General features: G+C 35.2%; 1 protein-coding gene across 1 annotated transcript in view; it reads left to right on the top strand.

The window, feature by feature from the left end:
• CNTN1 (contactin 1) overlaps positions 1-16523 on the top strand; it is a 164411-nt gene that overhangs the window by 10720 nt on the left and 137168 nt on the right. The window contains exons 4-8 of the mRNA XM_007463263.1: positions 2831-3003; positions 4760-4855; positions 12080-12286; positions 15559-15658; positions 15803-15984. Of these exons, the coding sequence (XP_007463325.1) occupies positions 2831-3003; positions 4760-4855; positions 12080-12286; positions 15559-15658; positions 15803-15984 (758 nt within the window). The remainder of the gene's footprint in view (positions 1-2830; positions 3004-4759; positions 4856-12079; positions 12287-15558; positions 15659-15802; positions 15985-16523) is intronic.

Here is a 16523-nt window from a genome sequence, read left to right as displayed (position 1 = left end):
TTATAAAAAGTAACATTTGGTTCTCTTGCTTCAGAGTGTTCAGAAAAGTATACTAACAGTTTCTAGCCTGATGCAAAGAATAAGATTTAAAACTTAAGCAAATGCCAATGGATTTTGGTTCCAGGAAAATAAAGCAAGTGATTGATGGGGAAATTGGGGCTGTAGTGTGTTAATGTCACCCGAGTTAATTGAAGGTTGTCATTCAACAAAGTTGATTTTAGTACTAGATTTTTCTTCTCATGGATAGAAAAATAACTTTCTATTGTTATTAAAAAGTTGTTATCATGGAGAATACCCTTTCCCCCCATTTAATTATACTTGAACTCATTTTCTCTTGCCTCTGGCTATAATTACAAAAATTTTTTTTAAATAAATATAAATTTATATATAAAATCATCTCTTTAAAATTATTTTTATAATTTTATAAAAGTAGACGTAGATATTTTGTAAATTATAAATAACACATTTGTTCTGAAAATATTTGATGGGCTAGATTTATTTCTACCCTTAAGTCATATATAATGGGAGTTTATGTACATAACTGTGGACATGGCATAGTATAACTAATGGGGGCTCTAGAGAAGATTTAATCCAGGTACAAAATTTTATAGGAGAGGAAGCTGAGTTCTGAATAAGTAAGTTGACTTGCTCTGCTCCAGAGCTAGTAAATCACAGATCCAGGACTGAAATACAGGTTTTATGACTTTCAAAGAAACATATAATTTTTTTCAGTATTTATCTATCTAGACGAGTCAATAGCATTTCAAAAACTATTTCAGTGACGGTTATTCTGTGACAGTCTGTCCTTGACATTCATATATGGAACCTAAGCAAATCAGCCTCCAGCCTCCAATGGAAGAGAAAAGAACAGCAGAGGTTGTTCTCAGATAGTATTCTACGAATGTGTACTTCTCTTTGCTGCCGCCACTACCACCATCCAGCAGAGACAGTAAGAAGCAAAGTTTTACATCAGTAAAATTTTGTACATGTTGATTATCACCTCTCTCTAGCTCCCTCCTGCTAGTCCCACTTAGTCTTCTCATTAAAATATAAAGAAGAACAATGAAAAGCAAAACTTTGCTTGGCAAATACATCACCAACTCCCTCCCAAAGGTTGCATCAGCACGTAAGTCCCCAGGGCAAGTACGGCCTGATTATCTACACGTTAATGTAGAGAGCTGAAGGGGAGAAGTAGACTTTTAATTGTTAAGAAGGTGATCTGCATTTGACATCAAAATAAAAAATATTCAGCTCATGATGCAGCTTGTCTGACAGAAGAACACTTGCAGTTATGAACATTTACTTAATATTCAGGGCAAGCCATACTTACCTTGGTAATCATGAAATTTGTCATTCACATCGTACTTTTATATTTATGGCATGTTCTGTGATAATTTGTTATTCGTGGTAACATCATGAAAGTTACAACAGGGAACTTTACCTTTCACTCATCAGCCTTGAGGTTTTCATTATCTTGCCTTGTCTCCCACAATAACAAGAACTCAAATAAAAATTGTGTTTAAAGCTGTGTAAAAGGAATTACAACAAAGGTGAATCTTCCTCAAAATAAAATAGACCTGTGAACTTACCTCAACACAGCAAAACTTAATCATTATATGACATCAAGGGCAGAATCAGACACACTGGGAAGAAGTTAAAGCAATAAATAAAATTTTAAAGTAAATATAATGAGGGGACGTAAAACATAACAGTTGGAACTGCCTAACAAAGAAACCCATTGCCTTGGCAAGTACTAAGTGACTTGACATTGGATGGTTCAGTCAGGGACAATATTGCCATCAGCTGGGGTGAGGGGGATGATTTATTCATTGGGTTGGTATTAGGCAGGTTTTCAGAAGCAAAGCACAGTTTTCTGTTGTTCGCTTTTGAATTACTTCTTACACAGTAAAAATTAAAACTAAAAATGTTCCAGTAATTTGATTTATTAAAAAATATTATAAAATCATTAGACCTCTTTGGCAAGATTCTGACCCTAATCAGAATTGTGCAGCCAGGCAATGAATGATGGGACCACAGCCCACTGGTTGACCATGGCTCTTGTCTTATAACATTGCAGAAGACATGGAACCTTAACCCTGATAGAACATGATTATAAAATTATGCAGGTGGTCAACTTAATTGACAACTATTTTATATATGCAATCTTCTCATCATCTCACCAAGAAACTTAGATTCCTGCTTCTAGTTGGTTTATTCATAACATCATTTCCATGTAAATATACCTTCAATAGTGTATTTGTGGCTTGGAAACGAAGACCCAGTTGACTTTAATCATGTTCAAATAGTGTGATCGACCTCTAGTGGTCAGAATATGACATTTACTGAGAAGAATCCTGATTTCAATTAGTATGTTTTTGTCAAAAATGACTCATATTTAGAATCAGATATTGATATTTTATATTTTATTTCTGCTATAAGAATGTTTTTAATATTTTATACAATGTGTCTATATGCATGAATCTAAACTAGTGCTTAAATAGTTATCATTTATAATCCATGTATATCTGCTAAGAAACCAGTTTATGCAGCAAAATTCAATGAAATATTTGTCTTTAGGGATGCCTCATGAAAAAAAAGGAAATCATTCATACACTTGAACATTTACCTTTCTGAGCCTGAGCTGAATTATAAATCATGAGCCCAGAGGCACAGAATTATAGGATGTGAAGAAATACCACTCTGAGTCAACTACTTAATCATCTGACTTCACATGGAGTTATACTCATATTATTTTAGAACAATGTTAGCCCAGTACACTGTTTGCAGTCCTCTTGGCCTTTGATATGACATTTATTTCTTTTTGTCATAGATGGAGAATGAATAATGGGGATATTGATCTGACAAGTGATCGGTACAGTATGGTAGGAGGAAACCTTGTTATCAACAATCCTGACAAACAGAAAGATGCTGGAGTATATTACTGTTTAGCATCAAATAACTATGGAATGGTCAGAAGCACTGAAGCAACCTTGAGCTTTGGATGTAAGTAATTGTAAATTTAAAAAGGGCAAATGCATTTAGGTGAAGTAAAACTTAGATGTTATCATAAGAGTTTAACAAAAGGAGAAATCAAGAAAAAAAGAAAGTGAAGGACTCCATAGATGAGGTGTGTCTTTCCAGATTAGTGGGCCTTAATTGTGCAGAGAAGAAAAAATTTCAGGAGAGCAAAATGTCACGAGGGGTATTATGAATGTACTTGAAGTAGTGAAAGATAACACTGGAAAAGAAACTAAGGCCATGTTCGAAAAGATCTTGAATAAGTTTCTAAAGATTACTATCAATGGAAATGCTAAGTTATGCATTCTCAGTGGGGGTGATATCACCCCCAATGTAGTGAAACTTGGTTTTTGCGGTGGGGGGAACCATCTTAGATATTACAACATAATGGTCTATGGCTCTCCAACGCTCAGTCCCACCCAACAAAATCTTATTCCTTAGTATTTAATTTTTCTTGTTAAGAATAAATTAAATAAAATTTCTCATTTTGGGGACAATAATAATGAAAAATATTTTGAGAAACATTGTGCTAAACTAAAAGTTAGAGGTTATTCTGAAAGAAAAATGTGTGTTGGGAGAGGAGCTGGACTAGGTGTTCTCCGTGCGTGATTTTATGTCAGCGTTTAAATATTCTGCAAGATGAATTATAGGATGAAAGTGATATTTTAAAAGGACCCAAGTGGTAGTGATTACCAGGAGGGAGTGAGACAGGGTCAGGAAGTGTAGTCAGATTAAATTGGTGTGGTGACAGAGGGAATGTAAATAATAAACTCAATCCTTGAAGAAATACACAACAGATTGCATTGCATTGAAAGAAAAAGACCTTCAATATTTTCTTAAGGAAAGTCTAGTCAAAAGGCAGAAACATTCTACTCTCTTTAAAATGGGATGGGCACAAGTAAGACCAATTTCAAGGATGGGAGGAAGCATTTAAATTGTCGCTTCACATGCAGAGATGACATTAAGTTATCCACAGTGAGATAGATGTCAGCTAAGTTTTGAGGACAGGGATGGCATTCCAGTGAGGCATCAGGACAAGAAAAGTAGATTTGAAGCATTCTTTGCAAAAAGGTAGTTATTGGAATGATAAATTTTCAGGGACATAAGTATACTGAGAGAAGTAAAAACTAGATTTTATAATTCGAGTACTGATCACATGTAAGGAATAGGAGATGAGGCAAGACTGAAACAAAATGAGAACCAGTAAAACAAATGAAGAATCAAATAGTAGGCTATCAAAAAAACAAGCAAAATGTGAGTTCCAAATACACAGGAGAGAGTAGAGGAAATAAAAACAGGAAAACCCAGAATCTGGAAAAGAGCAAGAGATTGTTGACCTTAACATTCCCCATCTAGCATCCTGCCCTTCATCTTTATTCCTTCTCCCCATTGGAGTCCTCCCTAAGACTTTATCTGGTAGAGCCCTGGGTTTGTTTGAACACACTATTTCCAGATACTTTTATGGAGATTCTTCCTAAATCTGAAAAAAAGTTTAGGAAATGCTCAATCTTCAGGGTTGTCCAAATAGTTATCAGGTGCTACCAATGTCCATACTCTTCTGTAGTGTGTGCACATCCCAGTGTGTGTAAAAGGGGATTAATTGACTTTGGTAGGTTTCACCAAACCAACAGAGAACTATTGTATCTAAAAGTGAGTTAGTAGCTGAAAAATAAACTTTAATGAGTATCAATCTTTCTATTGCCCAGAGAATGAATGTTTTCTTTTTTGTTTTCATGATTAGATCTTGATCCTTTCCCACCTGAGGAACGTCCCGAGGTCAGAGTGAAAGAAGGGAAAGGAATGGTGTTGCTCTGTGACCCTCCATACCATTTCCCAGGTAAACTTAGCTCTTCTGTGATTACAAGCACCTAGGAAATGAAATGGGGAAGTTTCTTTTTTTTGTTTTATTTTCTTAATAATAATGGAACATTTATAATTAAATAAGACTCAATATTTGTGTAACCTTATAATGCATGACTTACTAGTGCTTATAGATGCTTGCTTTCTTAATTACTTAATAACTGGGCCTTAATTCCAAAAATCTACGGTCATTTCAGTTTATAAACAATATATATGTTGGATTATGTCCCTATTAAAGTTCCTGTTACACAGGAGAAAACTCCTGAAATAGAATAGTACCAAAGAAGAATATATAATCCATCATTTTATTAACAATTTAACATCTACAGTATACTGTGAACTGTAATTAAACACTAGAAAGGAATAAAGACATAATAAATTATTAATCTCTGTAGGAGTACCAATACACAAGAAAGGGGTTAAATCAAGTGTCATCTATTACAAAATTCAACTTTTGAATGCATGTTTTCAGTAATTTTATATGGCTAAAAGAAAAGCCACCAAAGTGTTAATTAAAAGATGAACACTGCATACATTTCACTTGTTTTATTTATCAAATATCCTCTTCAAACAATATATTAATACTACTTTTCTCACAGAGAAAAATGTTTTGGGTTCTTATAGTTTTAATATTATGTCATAAAGACATAAAATATTATGTCTTTAAATATCTCCATAGAGAATGATTCATAACAGGCTAGTATAAATCATTTTCTATGGAATATATTAATATGGCATATATATACATATATATATATATACTATTCCAATTATGTATATATAAATTCAGATTGCTTTTTGATCATTTTCTTTCTAATAGCTATGGGAGAAATATAATTAATTGATAAACATAGGAGGAATTTATGAATCCAAAGTGTTGTAAAAAAAATTTCAAAGAGGGAGTAGTCTTTTTTTTGAAGAACTGACAAAACTATGAAAAAAAAATCCTATCATGTTCATAGTGTTTCCCACAAACCAAATGATCATAAGTCACCAGTGTCTACATTTTACCATATTCAACACTGGATGGGCTTCATTCAATCACTCATTCACTCAACAAATCTCTTGCGAGCACTTGTTATGTATCAGGCACTGTATACACCACAGAAATACCTCGGTGAGCAAAATAGAAAAAGCTAATCTCCCTCAGAGACCTTCTACAGGGAGAGAGACAATAGACAAGATAAATAGTTAATAGACTTAGCATGTTAGATATTAATAGATAAGTGAAAGGGAGAACAAATAATCCAGGAAAATGGGGAGAGGAAGTGTTGAAGGGATGGCTAAACTTTTATAAAGGGCATCACTGAGATGGTAATTTTGAAATAAAGCCTGAAGGAAATGAAGAAGCTAAAATTCAGATATTTGAAGGAAGGACATGCCAGATATATGCCACAGCAAGAACAAAGGTCCGAAATGGGAGTATGGAGGAAGACAAAGTAAGCCAGGTTGCTGAAATGGTGAATGAGATACAGGGTAGCAAGGAATGAAATCAAAGGGATACAAGAGATATATTGGGTGGAACCTTATAATCCATAGCAATTACATTGGCTTTTACTTTGAGTGAGAGTTACATTGAAGGGATTTAAGCAGAAGAGTCATATGACATCACTTAAGTTATAGAAAGTTAAATCTGGCTACTGTTGTAAGAAAAGACTCAGGGGAGGGTAAAGGTGAAACCAGGAGATCAGTTCAAAGGTATTGCAATCATCTGGGGAATGAATAGTGGACCAGAGCAGTGGCACTGGAGGTGGAAAGAAATGGTTAAATTCAAGATATATTTTGAAGGAAAAGCCAAGAGGACTGGCTGGTAGACTTTCTGTGAGATATAAGAGAAAAACAGGAGTCAAGGATGACATCAAAGTTTTTGTCATGAGCTCTTGAGAGGATGCAGCTGCGATTGCCTGGAGGAATAGCTATGGACATAAGAGAGAGGTGCCTGATTTAAACTTTCAAAAGGAGCTGTCAGATTGGCAGTTCTGTGAATGTGGAACCCAGGGGCAACATCTGAGCTAGGAATGTCAGTTTGTGATACATCATTATATAGTTTTAAAAGCCATAAGATTGCATGTGGTAACTTAGGGAATTAGAACAAATAGAAAGGGGGAAAATGTCCAGGGAACAGGCTTTGAGATTTTTCTAAGTCTGGTTTTCAAGTCTCTGTGACATCTTTACTACTGTGCCGAATGAAGAATTTCATGGACCAAAACAAGGTTGATAGAAGCTTCAAATCATTAAGCCAAATGACTAATTACCTCTTCATCCTGATAAAGATACATATGTTTATATGGGCAGGGGCAGGGCAGGGAACTAAGTAGGTCTTTTAAGTAAACTGGAGAAACATCATTAATCATAGAATAGAATTGAGCAGCTCTTCATCTCCTTTTGTCCTCTTGTGTTCTTAGCGGATTATGACCTCCTTGAATATTAGACATGCCATCTTCAAACATAAGAATGGACATATGCTTCAAAACCATAATTGTGTGTATGTATGTGAACTATTTTACCATCTCCATGCCATAAATCTATCTTCCTCCTATATGCAGTTAAGTTAAGGTTTTGTGTTTGCAGTTTAAAACTTAATGGCGTTGAAGGTGTAAAGGAACCTGCCTTTGGATTCTGAGCCTCAAAGAATGTTATATATGCAACTATTTATAGTTGTCAAACCCTGTTGCTCTACTTGGTGATCTGATAACCTAGGATTTAGTCCTTTAAGTCCTTTAAGTCCTTTAAGTCAAGTCAAGTCCTTTAAGTCAAGTCAACTTAGACATATCTACATCTTAATTTCCTTGTTTAAAATTTGGGAATAGGGCTTCCCTGGTGGCGCAGTGGTTGAGAGTCCGCCTGCCGATGCAGGGGATACGGGTTCGTGCCCCGGTCTGGGAGGATCCCACGTGCTGTGGAGTGGCTGGGCCCGTGAGCCATGGCCGTTGAGCCTGCTCGTCCGGAGCCTGTGCTCCACAATGGGAGAGGCCACAACAGTGAGAGGCCCACATAAAAAAAAAAAAAAAAAAAAAAAAAAAAAAAAAAAAAAATTTGGGAATAATAATTCCTGTGCCACCTACTTCATATACCTTGTTATGAGATTCAAATTTAATAATATATTTTTAAATGATAAAATGGATATATAATTAAAATGGATTATTATTAAAGTAAATAAAATACATTTAGTACATTTAGTATTTTGAACCTTATTATTAAAGCAAATAAAGTTCTTCTTACTCTACTAAGAATTTTTTGTTCACGATTATAGCAATGTTGTCTTTCTCATTTATGCACAGGAAAAAGGTCTAGAAGGGAAGTCTCATTGTTTACAATCCATTACATTTTTCTATGGATGTTCTACAGTTTCTTGCAAAGGGGAGAACTCTGATTTGAACCAGTTTACTTATTTATAAAGAATACTTATACGTAACTATATCAGTACAGATGTTGATTCAATTTTATAACAACATTTGATATACAACGGATTGCCTAAGGCCTAGCACAGAAAAAGTGTCCAAAAAATATTTGAGGACTGAGAGAGTGAAAGAGTAAATAAATGTGTTCATTAAATTGGTGGATATGTAGTGATTATAATTTCATTAAAAGATAAATTTTCCTGTTAAGATTTTGTTTTGTTAAATAGCAATCAATAATTCATGAATGTGTAAGACTTCCTAAACCCCTAGACCCTCAGAAAATGAAAACATGATGCTTTGTTTCCGGCCAATTTTCAGAACCATCAGAAATTGAGTTATACATCTCACAAAATAGAAATCATATATGTGCATATTAAGTGAGAGAATAAAGATGAAATCCATTGTTCAAAGGGTGGATACTATTGACAAAATATGGAATACCTAGTAATAGACATGGTGTGAATTTTTTTAATGAATAAGAAAGTGGGAATACTCCTAAGAAAAATAACTCATGAAATGTTGAATATGATATTGAATGAATCTCAATAGACTAAAAAGGTAAGCACAAAAATAGACACGAATGCCAGAGCATGGTAGGGAATATATGAGCCCACGGTATAAGTTGGTATAAATTTCTTTCTAAAAGAGTTTACTGTATAGTTTACTGTGAGTATCAAAGAAAAATTAGAAGCTATAGTGATTTTATTGGTATAGGTAAATTCTGTTCTATTGAGGTTAATTAACAAAAAAAGTACAAACATCTTCTAAAAAGTTTGTGAATTATTCTCCCAGGGAACACTTAAGTACTTTAAATCTATTTCAAGGAGAAATATATATTATTTATCAAGGTTAGATAAGTGATGTATTTCAAAGTAATACAATGAAACTAGTCAAATGCAGTATAATTGGCCAAAACAAATCCCCCTGTAATATGGTCCAGACTCTCTTGAGGCAAAGGAAAAAAATCCCAGACATCTATCAATAAAAGTAATGTTTTTGAAACAGGTGATGTTACTTATTACTTTTTCTAAAAAGGTAATTTTATAATAATTTATTTTTTAAGCCAGACAGCAGGGCTATGAAGAAAGCAGGTGTTGGCTTCTTCAGAGATGGTTAATTTTACCATATGCATGGGGCAGGGGAAGACAGATAGATAATCGATTGAGTCCCTGTGAGAACTTGGTCAGGGTTTGGCTCTTGATTGCCTAAATTCAGTCTCATTCTTAAGTCCGAGCAGCAGGGCAGCTACCACACCAGTCGTGGAACCGTTTTGGTAGTTCTGGGGTGGAAAGGGAAGTTGGAAGATCTGTTCTGCCTCCCTACTGCTCTATATCCCCGGGGAAGTCAACCAGCTAAAGCTCTGTGTCCCTGTTTAAAAATGGCAATAGCAATTCCTACCTTTATTTTAATGAGAAATGAGAGCTTCCAACATATTGCAATTATTCTTTCGTCCAAGTAGATGGCTTATCAGTAGGCAAAAATTCTTTAAAAAAATTTAGATTAACTATTAATATTACAAGTCCCATAGGGCAAAGACCAAATCTGTCTTGTTTAGTGGCACATAGAAGATAACTCAGTAAACTGGAGAATCCACATTGGGCATTAAATCAGCCAGACCAGTTGCTCTGTAGTCTAACACTTATGTTTCTATCAACATCATGGAAATAACTTCTCTGACCTAGATTTTTTCCCTTGAAGATTCAAATAGTAAAACATTATCCCATTCCTCATTTCTAATGAGTGGTAAACAGAAAACTTTCTTAAAATTTACAGAAACTGAATAATATAGTAATTAAAATAGACTGACTAAAGTCATATTTAGTCTAGAATTAAAATACAGTTCTCCATATTCACATAACTATGGCGTACTCAGACTATTCTGAATGCATTTTGTGTGTGGTATCTTGAAATCATTGTATAGCTAATAAAATCCTTCTTCTGTAAGGAAATCTATACTTTCCTGACTCTTTCTGACTTTTTGGAATTTAATTTTGTGCGGAAATCATTACAAAACTATTAATTTTCTTTTTAAGTTAGAATACAAAAAAATATTCAAAATTAGGTTTACAGTTGTTAAAATATACTATAAATATTATTTTGGATCAAAGATTACATGGAATTATTTGTTGCCCAATTCCAAGAACCTGATTTCAGCAATTTAAGCAGCCCCCAAAGTTTCTTCCTATTTTGTTTCTCCTGTGGTTTTTACCTGACCTTAAATCAGCATAAGAATAACAATTAAGATAATAGAATCATTCACAGATATAAATGCCTAGAAAGATGTATGCTAACAATGATAACTCTGAGTTGGAGAATTATGGTGGTTTAATTTTCTTTCTCTTTTTAACTTTATCTGTATTTCCTATTATTTTAATAAAAATAAACTTCTATAATTAAAAAGTTAAGATGAAAAAGCAATAATAATCTTCATTTGCTTTTATAATAGTGTATATTGCTGGAGAAAATTACATAGCTAATCTAAATGGAATCCCCTGGATGATTATTCTCAAGCATGCTGAATGTATATAGTGTGCAATTCTTATAGTTTTTTCTATTCAGCTCTCTTTCACACTCCCATTAGCAGCTTCACCAATCACCTTGAGTTCCCTAAAGCAAAAGGGTATTATGTCACAATTATTTCATTTTTAAAAGATCATGACTTTCCACCATCTTACATCTAAAATCCTTTCTAACTTGAACTAAGATATCCCCTCTTTTTCTGAGGTGATATTCCTAGTGGCAGTTGTCTTCACATGGTTATGATGTTTTAAAGGGAATCAGCATTTTGTGACTGAGAAATACGCATTGCCCAGAGTTCCCTCTTGCACATTACTGCTGCATGTGACTACTGGGGGGGTCATTCCTCAAAGCTGGAAGGGGAGATAGGAATAGAAAACAGCATGAAAAGCAGCAATTTAATGAGGAAATTCAACTTTTGGCCTAGCCAGCCAGTATGTTTAGCCAAAGGAATTTCCTACAGTTAAAAGTTACCATATGATCTGCTTCCTAATATTTAAGAAAACAAATAAGATGCCTTTCTCGGGCTTCCCTGGTGGTGCAGTGGTTGAGAGTCTGTCTGCCGACGCAGGGGTCACGGGTTCATGCCCCGGTCCGGGAAAATACCACATGCCGCGTAGCGGTTGGGTCCGTGAGCCATGGCCGCTGAGCTTGCGCCTCCGGAGGCTGTGCTCCTCAACGGGAGAGGCCACAGCGGTGAGAAGCCCGCATACCGCAAAAAAAAAAAAAAAAAAAAAAAAAAAAAAAGATGCCTTTCTCTGTTTCTGTAGTTTTCACTTTTTAATGTGGCCAGAATAGGCTATGTAAACTCATTCCTAAATCAATCATTTAAAATAGGAGTATAAAAATAAAAAGATATAGAGCCACAGTGTGGTTAGTAATCTTGATATTATCTTTTAAATGCAGTAGGGAAGATGGAATTTGGAATTATTAGACCTGGGTTCAGAATCCTAATTCTTCTTAGCCATGAAATTCTAAGCAAGTCATTTAACCTCTCTGAGTTTCATTTTGCCCATCAATGAAATATATATATATATATATATATATATATATATATATTAGTAATCCATAAATAATTGAGAGAGAGATAGATATAATTGCTTAGCATCACCTTATACTCCTCAAACTACAGTAGCTTTTAGAAAATTTTCAGTTTATCTTGGCCTATTTCCAACTTCTTGGCTCTACAAAAGCTTAGATTAGATTATGTGCTTATTACTACAAAGCAAAATCTTTGCTTTTGGAGAAGAGCTTAATACTTAGTCAACAATATTTTCTTCTAGATGATCTTAGCTACCGCTGGCTTCTAAATGAATTTCCTGTATTTATCACAATGGATAAACGAAGATTTGTGTCTCAGACAAATGGCAATCTCTACATTGCTAATGTTGAGGCATCAGACAAAGGGAATTATTCCTGCTTTGTATCCAGTCCCTCTATTACAAAGAGTGTGTTCAGCAAATTTATCCCACTCATTCCACTACCAGAACGTAAGTATCATATTTGTTCCTCTGTTTTTGCAAGTTTGTCTGCTTATGGCATACTTACAATAATGAAAAGAGATATCCAGTGGGGAGAACAGCTGACTGCTCTGTCGGAGCAAACAGAGGATACATACTTTGTAAGCCTTGCCCTTCCTTAGTTTTTCCCATAGAGAAGATTTACATCATAAAAGTGTCCTAAGGTGGTTGAGTTTGGACTGGTTGCCTCTAGCTCAGGGAATGCATAGAGAACCAATCAATTCATTAGCAAAATACCAGTATATCATTTACAATGGGAATCACCAGCAACTGTTTTTTGTTTCATGTCCAATCCTACTTCTTAGTAAATTCATGAAAGAGAATGAATGATTAGATCAAAACAAACTATAGTGATTACAGAATTGGGAGGCGGGGGGAAGAAGGCAATTGGATTATTTTGATATTTTTAAGGAACTATTTACATGAAGCAAATAAGTATATAATTTGCCTTTCTACTGTAAGTAGTGTAGGGTATGACTACCATGGTGCCATATTTGATGACCACTAACATTCTTGACTGGCCTTTTCTCAGGCTTCAATTGAATGAACTGCATTCCGTTTTTTAATGTACCACTTCCTGAGAAAATCAGATCACAATATGTTTTCTTACTTCACATTATTTTTATCTCAGTCCTGCTGCTACACTCATATCACTGAGTTCAAGCTTCTGAAGAAATACTGGTACTGTTGTTGACAGACTTAGGTTTGGTTCCTACCACTACCCTTAAGTTGTATATAACAATGGGGAAAAGTCCATCATACCACAAAGATTCTATTTTTATGATTCTCAAGATAGCAGTCACATGGTTAGAATTCAATAAATATCTTCTGATTTTCTGGCTTTTTTTCCCCTCCCAAATCTTAGGAGATACTCTCACCACTACTTTGCAGAGTGAAAAGGAGCCATCATGTAAAAATTTCCCTAATTTTCTTCCCTATGCTTCCCTGGAAATTCAGTGCTTCTTTCTTTCTCGGTGGAAGAAGTGTTTCTCCTGCTGCTCAGGCTGCTTCCTCCAGTTGCCCTGGTTCACAGTCCATTTGATTCATTTAAGGACATCACTACATCACTCTTCCCTTTCTTTTCTGAATCTTCAAACTCTCCTCCATTCCTTTCCCTCTGCATATTATTTTGTATTCAATGAATAAGTAAAACCACTTCTTATTTGCTAAATCCAAAGGATATTTCCAGGCCTGATACTGCATGAATTTTGACACTTGTTGATCTCTCTGCCTCTCTTGAACTCTCCCTTCTTTTCCTATTGTTTCTGACTACTTCTGCCTCTGCTCATCTCCCACCTGCCTCGCTGACAAATTCTATGCAGTATCCTTCATCAGATCTTCCTCCTTCTAATATTTCTTTCTAATCTTTTTACAAATATTCTCACTCATTTACACCTTTTTCTCTAGTAGCCCTATGTGATGACTCCAAATTTGCATCTCCAAAACTTTTCCCTATATTTAATTCTGAATTCTACCTACATCCTGGGTTTGACACACAGAAATTTCCCAAGGATGTTAAGTTTGAAATATTCCAAGCACATCTTTTATCTCCTCTCTAAACCTCCTCTTCTGGTGTTCTTCATCTCATTTAGCAATACTGTCATATTTCTCATTTAGCAATAATTCGGGGGAGCATTTTTAATCATCACCTCCTCTCCACTGCCATCCTCAGGACAGTGAGCACAGTGGTTCCCATTTAGGACATAGCACTTGGGAAGTTTGAGGAAAATGTGGAACCCAAAGAGAGTGATTCAGCAGACCTAGGATGTGACCCATCCTAGACCCCTAGGGTGTGATCTGCAGGTTCAACAAGCATCCCAGGTGATTTTGATTAATTGGATTTTTGATCTGTACCTTGAGAAAACATTGGTCCAAGGGGCAGTCCTTTTGATTCTGCCTGTAAAATACAACTTGGATCTGCCCTTTCCTTTCTGCTCCCACTGCAACTGTGCCCTCGTTTAGTCCCTCATCTATTTTTCTGAATTTATGAAACACACTCCCTTAGATCTCTGACTCTCTGCTATTTTTCTTCTCCATATTCCTTCTTTAAAACTGACAATACAGTCTTCTACTTAAACCAAAATTAAGATTCATATTACTTCTTTTATCAAAACCTATTAGTAGTTACCCATTGAGGAAATTAGCTTCAAAATCTTTAATATCACAGTTTCCAGTCTTCTATGTTGTTGGTTCAAGCTCATCTTCAACTACATATGCTTCAATATCATTTTGATTCCTAGACCTTTTATAATCCCCTGCACACTCCTGAAGTTCTGTCATAATATGCTATTTCCTCAACTTGAACTGGTCTGGTTCAAATGCCCTCTTTGCTTGAAATTCCCTTGGCCCCTATATACTTCCAACAATCCTCCTTGGCTGCCACTCTTTCAGAGCATTTACTTTTGTTCTGGCTTGTATTTCAGGTCTTTGTGTATCTATTTGTCTTTCTAGTGTTATACAGTGTAAAATACACACTCATGCTGTGATCCTAAACAGTGTATTTAGCCTTTCTGAGCCTATTTCTTCCACTGTAAGATAGAGGGAATTACATCCTTCAATACCGACATGCTAAATAAATGTTGTCATTGATGAACACGGTGATGTTTAAATAAACAATTTTCTTCTTTCCTTCTCTCCTTCCCTCTTTTAAAATTGTTTTCTTTTGCCTTCATCTCCATGGACACTCCTTTTTTCTTTTCTTCCTCTTTCTTGCCTTGCCTCTTTCTTTTGCACTCTTCTCTCGTCTTTCTTCCCTTATCCCTCATTTCCTTCCTTTTTCTCTTTTTTCCTGATTCCCATAGAATACCTGGCAGATCCAAGTTGTATTTTAGAGGCAGAGTCAAAAGGAATGCCCCTTGGATCAGTCTTTTCTCAAGGTACAGATCAAAAATCCAATTCATCAGAATCGCCTGGGATGCTCGTTTCATACCTATTTTATGCTTTTTTATAGCTATTTGATGCTTCCTAAAGAACTGTTGAATTTTTTAGTGATTTGAGTCAAATTGGTTACACCGTTGTCAGAATGAGCCAATATGATTGAAAATGCTTAATAAAATTCATACTGTATGCATACTATGCATAAATAAACAAGTCTATACATTGTGACATGATCAGATATTTTCCAGTACTTGTACAGAGAAAAGTCTTCCATACTGAAGCAATTCTAATCCTATAAAAACCACAGTTAAACAAACGCTACTCTGCTTACTAATTAGTTGATATTTTTGTTTTTCTTAAATTAGGAACAACAAAACCATATCCTGCTGATATTGTAGTTCAGTTCAAGGACATATATGCATTGATGGGCCAAAATGTGACTTTAGAGTGTTTTGCACTTGGCAAGTAAGTATATTCACAGTTTTATATAGAAATACATTAAATTTTGTATTGTTAGGAAATAAATGTTGTAAATGTTTAGCTATAAACATAGAGTAAATTGTCTTTTAAGCATTGTGGACCATTAGCTCTTACTTTCTCCTATTTAAGTCCTGTTCCTGATATCCGTTGGCGGAAGGTCTTAGAACCAATGCCAAGCACGGCTGAGATCAGCACCTCTGGAGCTGTCCTGAAGATCTTCAATATTCAGCTAGAAGATGAAGGCACATATGAATGTGAGGCTGAGAACATTAGAGGAAAGGATAAACACCAGGCAAGAATTTATGTTCAAGGTAGAGATATTGTTTTAATTTTCCATACATTTAATCAATATCTTATTGAAAGCCACTTTCATACTTGAAAAACTAGCGTAAAATGATTAGTTTAAAAATAGTGATGTGAATTACATTATGCAAAAGGATAAAATATTCATCTTTATGTCTAATTAAGTCACAAATATGAGTATATAAGTTAAGAATTTATGCCACTGGTATCATGGGAACACCAATGGATCAATAGTAGTGTTATTGATAATTTTTAGAAAATATAATTCATATAGTTTGTAGACTTTCTTCAAGCTCTCTTTTTTATTTGTACAAGAACCTATGCATTATGACTTAGTTTAACCCAGTGGGTCACAAACTTTAGCATGTTTTAAAATCATCTGGGGGGCTCATTAAAAACACAACTTGCGGGCTTCCCTGGTGGCGCAGTGGTAGTGCAGTGGTTGAGAGTCCGCCTGATGATGCAGGGGACACGGGTTCATGCCCCGGTCTGGGAAGATCCCACATGCCGCGGAGCGGCTGGGCCCGTGAGCCATGGCCGCTGAGCC

The sequence above is a fragment of the Lipotes vexillifer genome, unplaced genomic scaffold (genome assembly GCF_000442215.2).
Source record: "Lipotes vexillifer unplaced genomic scaffold, Lipotes_vexillifer_v1.1 scaffold1021, whole genome shotgun sequence".
NCBI lineage: Eukaryota > Metazoa > Chordata > Mammalia > Artiodactyla > Lipotidae > Lipotes > Lipotes vexillifer.
The sequence above is the reverse complement of the archived record's forward strand: the minus strand, read 5'-3'. Positions and strand labels throughout refer to the sequence as shown.